The sequence below is a fragment of the Leptodactylus fuscus genome, chromosome 7 (assembly GCF_031893055.1).
Source record: "Leptodactylus fuscus isolate aLepFus1 chromosome 7, aLepFus1.hap2, whole genome shotgun sequence".
NCBI classification, from domain to species: Eukaryota; Metazoa; Chordata; class Amphibia; order Anura; family Leptodactylidae; genus Leptodactylus; species Leptodactylus fuscus.
Genome location: NC_134271.1, coordinates 137,260,586 through 137,266,585, shown reverse-complemented (window position 1 = coordinate 137,266,585; position 6,000 = coordinate 137,260,586). Strand labels below are relative to the sequence as shown.

The 6,000-nt window shown below is 44.7% G+C and overlaps 1 protein-coding gene across 1 annotated transcript; it reads right to left on the bottom strand.

Moving 5' to 3' along the window:
- Window positions 1-438: 438 nt before the first annotated feature.
- LOC142214566 (taste receptor type 2 member 20-like) lies at window positions 439-1,323 on the bottom strand. Its single transcript, XM_075283509.1, has one exon. It carries the CDS (start codon window positions 1,321-1,323, stop codon window positions 439-441), a length of 885 nt encoding a protein of 294 aa, XP_075139610.1.
- Window positions 1,324-6,000: the final 4,677 nt, after the last annotated feature.

The window sequence follows — 6,000 nt, the reverse complement described above, 5'->3', positions numbered from 1 at the left end:
TCTCTAAGACCCAGTTCACATCTGCATTCAGGTTTCCGTTTGGGCAGTCCACTTGAGACCTCCACCAAATGGAAACCTATACGCATATAAAAGTGGTTTCCTGGGAAACCCGTGGACCCCATAGACTGTAATAGGGTCCGTGTGGTTTCCGCTCGGTTTACACACAAGTGGAAACCACATGGACCCCATTAAATTCTATGTTTCTGCACCCATTACAGTCTGTGGGGTCCATGGGTTTCTATGCGTATAGCTTTGCATTCGGGGAGTCCCCAAGTGGACTCCCCGAATAGAAACCTGAACGTAGATGTGAACCGGGCCTCATAGATATATAATTTAGGAAGTTAGTAGATCTTTTTACTGGATGCCAAAAACTAAGAGTTGAGAGTTGGATACATTAAGCTTGCACCCAAACTATAATAAAGTGGTTAATACTTAGGATTACCGGTCCTGGCCACTAAAACATGTGAACTTGCTCAATATATCGATCATTGCCTTATCTAGTTTTTTTGTTCCCTTGATTAAAAAATAGGAATTAAACGTATGACATAGAGAAACTAGAATACCAAATGGAAAAAGCAACAGAAAATTATCTGTAGGCAATATGAACAGACATATTAATATGAGAATATTGGCAGCCAGTAAAGAGGAGACCGTTTTAATTGCACGGATATGGACGTCCATGTTGGGAGATCCGGATCCCTCCGTATGCTCTTGGATTCTCTTTATGTGTTTGCACAGAGAGATGAGGATGGTCAACGCCGATACTGAGCACAACAAAGAACATAAGACACATATTGTCATGGAGATTACCAATAACCACCATCTTGAAGACTCCCTTTTGAATAGAACTGCAGACGTTGCGTTTAATAGAGATTCCTGATATCTGTCCAGCACGGAGTAAAGACTCAAGAAGAAGTATCCCAAGACAAAAGTAACGGTAATCCAAGGAAACAATTTAGGAAATCTTCCTTGAAGACGGATATAGAACCCGTTTTTAATATTGACGATCTTGAGACAGAAATGTATACTGAGGAGGGCAGAGAACCATAAGGTGCATATGTCCAAGTATATTGTAATATAGATAGCTTGCTTATTATACTCATCGCTGGAAAACTCAAACACAGCATTGAACTGAGCATACGTTTTCAGAAGTCCATGGAGAAGGCTATAGAAAGTAATGCCAAATATCAGCTGATCGCTTAATGGAAGTTTTCTGTTCTTGCAGAATCCTAATATAGTCACAGCCACAATGAAGAAGTTCCCTGGAAAGGAGACGATCCAAGCCACGAAATTAATGGCCATGAAGATAACGATCAAAGCCATTGCTCTCCTTCAACAATCAAGAAGGATTCACAATCTCTAAATGTTCCTCGTGCTATTCATATCTGAATTATTTTAAAGTCAAATTGAACGTGACCACATCACGAGACTGTTGCTCATTCGTACCATCAAAATGGAAATTTCTTATTTTGAGATAAGCCACGCGTTTTGTGTCTCAGAAATGGCCTGACTTGTAACAATGTGAAGGTTATAATTATGTAATGTATGAAAAACATTGTTATTAGAGATGAGCGAGTAGTACTCGATTGAGTAGGTATTCGATCGAATACTACAGTATTTGAAATACTAGTACTCGATCGAGTACCACTCACTATTCGAATGTAAAAGTTCGATGCAGAACCAGCATTGATTGGCCGAATGCTATACAGTCGGCCAATCAACGCTGGTTCTTCCCCTACCTTTCATTGTCTTCTCCGCGCTGCCATTCGCTTGAAATCCCAGTTTTCGTCGGTATGCAAATGAGCTCAAACAGTACTGGAGGCGTCCCCAATGCTGCAAGAGAACTCTCTCCAGCATCGCCTCCATCTTCTTCAACAACGGCCTTTTCACGCGTCTTCTTCTGGCACGCGGGGGGGGGGTCAAAATTCAATGCATGTGCAAGCCAGCTCTGCCAGTGGGCCTCGGGGACCTGAAAAGACCCTACAGTATAATACCAGTTCTGTTTCGGACCAAATAAATCTAGTCTGAAAAGAAACTGCCAGGCGAACCTCACAAGTATTCGCAGGACATTCTCACAAGCTTTGGCCATTGGTTAGCCATGATTTTAGATCCTTGCTATAAAGACAAAACGAGAGAATTTTTTTCTGCATCCAAAATTGGGATATTTTCAGGATAACTGTACCTGGTTTTCTGCAGCTTTCACCAAGATGATGGTACTGCCTGCTGAAGGTCTAAACTGGATGCCCCTTCCACTCCACCCTTAGTCAATACTCCACTGCCTCTGCCAACAGCAATTCCACCAGGTTCAACATGTCCAGGCACCACCATGATAACTCTTACTCACTATGCAGAGATACAGCTGAGGAATCTCAGGTACTGACCCATCCAATCAGTGTATCTACGACTGGATATTATTTTTGATAATGTACACTGCCAGGAATAATATGGAAATACGGGACAAATAAAAATATTTGAAGTATGAGGCTGAGGCCCCACATTGCAGAAATGCGGCATTTTTTGTCGCAGATTTTGCTGTTTTTTTGGGGGGTTTTTTAGCCAAAGACAAGAATGGATTGAGCAGAAGGTAAAAAAATATAAGAACTTTTTCTATATTTCCCATTCCTTTTGTAGCCATTCATGGCTTTGGCTCAAAAATCTGCAGCAAAATATGCAACAAAAGAAGCTGTGTTTCTGCAACGTGGGGCCTCAGCCTAAAAGGGATTTTCCAGGAGTTTTAAATTGATACTATTCTTAGGTCATCAATTCCAGAGTATAATGCGGTGGCCATTTTGGTTGGTCCGAGTGGAATCTACTAGAGATGAGCGAGTACTGTTCGGATCAGCCGAACCGAACAGCACGCTCGCATAGAAATGAATGGACATAGCCGGCACGCGGGGGGTTAAGCGGCCGGCCGCCGTCAAAGCGGAAGTACCAGGTGCATCCATTCATTTCTATGGAGCGTGCTGTTCGGATCGGCTGATCCGAACAGTACTCGCTCATCTCTAGAATCTACATTTTGTTCAGTTTCATAAATAGACAAACAATTTGCAATATATGGGTCGAACCTGACACGGTATGAACAGACTCACCAATCTCTGCTCCTATTACACAGAGTGCTATTTCTTTATCTCCATACTGTAGAATTATTCTATATGTATTTCTTGTCCTGTATATATATTCTGAATGGTTCAGAAACAGAAAAGACTTTACATGTCTCTGTATGAGATTAGAGGCATACAGGAGCACAATAGGTGCCTATAGAAGTCTATGGGAAGAATATGCAAATCTGACTTCCATGATGTAATTAGGAAGACAGAGTCTCAGTCAAACAAACCTATAGAGGGCGCTCCCTTTAACATCATGCCGACCTTCTCAAAGGCCTTTGTTTGCAATTATGTTGGGATTATACCAGATACAGTCTTCTCAGCCAAGGACAGCTGTTTCGATGTATTTGCATCTCATCAGCTTGGTGCAGAGAGGACTGATCCGGCAGAGGTGAGAGGCTTAGACAGGGTTGAGGGGATATCTTGCACCAATAGAGGGCGCTGACTGAGAATGTGCAAGAATGTGCAAGACATCCCCTCAACCCTGTCTAAGCCTCTCACCTCTGCCAGATCAGTCCTCTCTTTGCCAAGCTGATGAGATGCAAATACATCGAAACAGCTGTCCTTGGCTGAGAAGACTGTATCTGGTATAAACCCAACATCATTGCAAACAAAGGCCTCTGAGAAGGTCGGCATGATGTTAAAGGGAGCGCCCTCTATAGGTTTGCTTGACTGAGGCTCTGTCTTCCTAATTACATCATGGAAGTCCAGGCAACCTACCTTTTTTGCCGACCGGGGCGGACGACAGAAAGCCCCCCCCCCCCCGGGAGGAGGGGGCGGAGCGGAGCGGCGGGGCGGAATGAGGGGGTATGGTGGAGCGAAGGGGGCGTGGCGGAGCGGCGTTAGCAGGCAGGGAGAGGACCTGATCTCTGCCTGAGCGTGAAGGGAGGCAGCTGGAGCAGCTCTACGTCCACAGGGCCTCCCCAATCAACCGCTCGCTTCCCGTGCCGGGCTGCTGAGATGGTGACGCTAAGCCAGTCCAGCACAGCTTGTCCTGGACTGGCTTAGGTAAGCAAAAATGCGCCCCCCCCCCCCGGGGCCCTGGCATAGCGCCGCCTGAAGTGGTTGCTTCAGGTCACCTCATGGGAGGTGCGGCGCTCTTGAAGTCAGATTTGCATATTCTTCCCATGTTCCTTTGCACAGTGGAGCGCTCATGGCTTAATAAGACATCACACACCTAAATGGTGGTCTCTCCTTATGGAGTGATAATATCCCCTCAACCCTATAGAAGTCTACTAATACTGCAGTATGACTCTATACAACTCACAGTTCATAGAGAACATTAATCTGTTAGTGTAGAAATTATCTTTTATGACTTATATCATTCTATTCATAGAATAGTCAGTCTAATATACGCTGCATTACAGGCAGATTGGTATGAGCTTGGTTACTCTGCCAGGCAGAATTTGCAAAGGATATTGAAGATTTGTTTGCATATGTTCTAGTTGGTATTTTTAGTTATGGTGCCATGTAAACTGAGAAATATGATTTGACTTTATTAAAATCATTGCCTAGTGCCACGTCGGGTTCAGATAAAAATAGCAACGTTTGCTCTGAAGTACAGATGAAAGGTCATTTCACCCTCTGAGGTTGTATCATTTGTGTACCCTCATAATTTACAAGTGGGGTTGAGCTGATCTTAAGATTTCAGGATCGATTTTAAAATCTGATTTCCAATCATTTTCCAGTCAATTGCGATTGTGAAATTTGCTTTTGAGATAACCTCTGACCTCGATCCCGCCGGAAAAGATCGGGATCGGAATTCTGATCACGATTGTGAAATTTACTTGTTCGACGATCGAAATCCGATCTTTTCTGATCCGGATTGCTGAACCCTATTCACGAATCCCACTTTACTGCAGGAAAGTGAAGGTCTACTTATATTAATACCAAACATGCCGAAACATAAAAGGTGCCCACACTCTAGTGATCAAAAACACACATTAACTAGTTAAGACTGTCTCACAATGGGGACCCTAAACAAATCCTCCGTTATATTCTCATTGTATCACCATTAGAGATGAGCGAACACTAAAATGTTCGAGGTTCGAAATTCGATTCGAACAGCCGCTCACTGTTCGAGTGTTCGAATGGGTTTCGAACCCCATTATAGTCTATGGGGAACATAAACTCGTTAAGGGGGAAACCCAAATTCGTGTCTGGAGGGTCACCAAGTCCACTATGACACCCCAGGAAATGATACCAACACCCTGGAATGACACTGGGACAGCAGGGGAAGCATGTCTGGGGGCATAAAAGTCACTTTATTTCAAGGAAATCCCTGTCAGTTTGCGATTTTCGCAAGCTAACTTTTCCCCATAGAAATGCATTGGCCAGTGCTGATTGGTCGAGTTCCGTACTCTGGCCAATCAGCGCTGGCTCTGCTGGAGGAGGCGGAGTCTAAGATAGCTCCACACCAGTCTCCATTCAGGTCCGACCTTAGACTCCGCCTCCTCCGGCAGAGCCAGCGCTGATTGGCCGAAGGCTGGCCAATGCATTCCTATGCGAATGCAGACTTAGCAGTGCTGAGTCAGTTTTGCTCAACTACACATCTGATGCACACTCGGCACTGCTACATCAGATGTAGCAATCTGATGTAGCAGAGCCGAGGGTGCACTAGAACCCCTGTGCAAACTCAGTTCACGCTAATAGAATGCATTGGCCAGCGCTGATTGGCCAATGCATTCTATTAGCCCGATGAAGTAGAGCTGAATGTGTGTGCTAAGCACACACATTCAGCACTGCTTCATCAAGCCAATACAATGCATTAGCCAGTGCTGATTGGCCAGAGTACGGAATTCGGCCAATCAGCGCTGGCTCTGCTGGAGGAGGCGGAGTCTAAGGTCGGACCTGAATGGAGACTGGTGTGGAGCGATCTTAGACTCCGCCTCCTCCA

Coding starts and splice junctions, on each gene's coding strand:
- LOC142214566 (XM_075283509.1), bottom strand. CDS start 1,323: ATGGCTTTGATCGTTATCTTCATGGCCATTAATTTCGTGGCTTGGATC.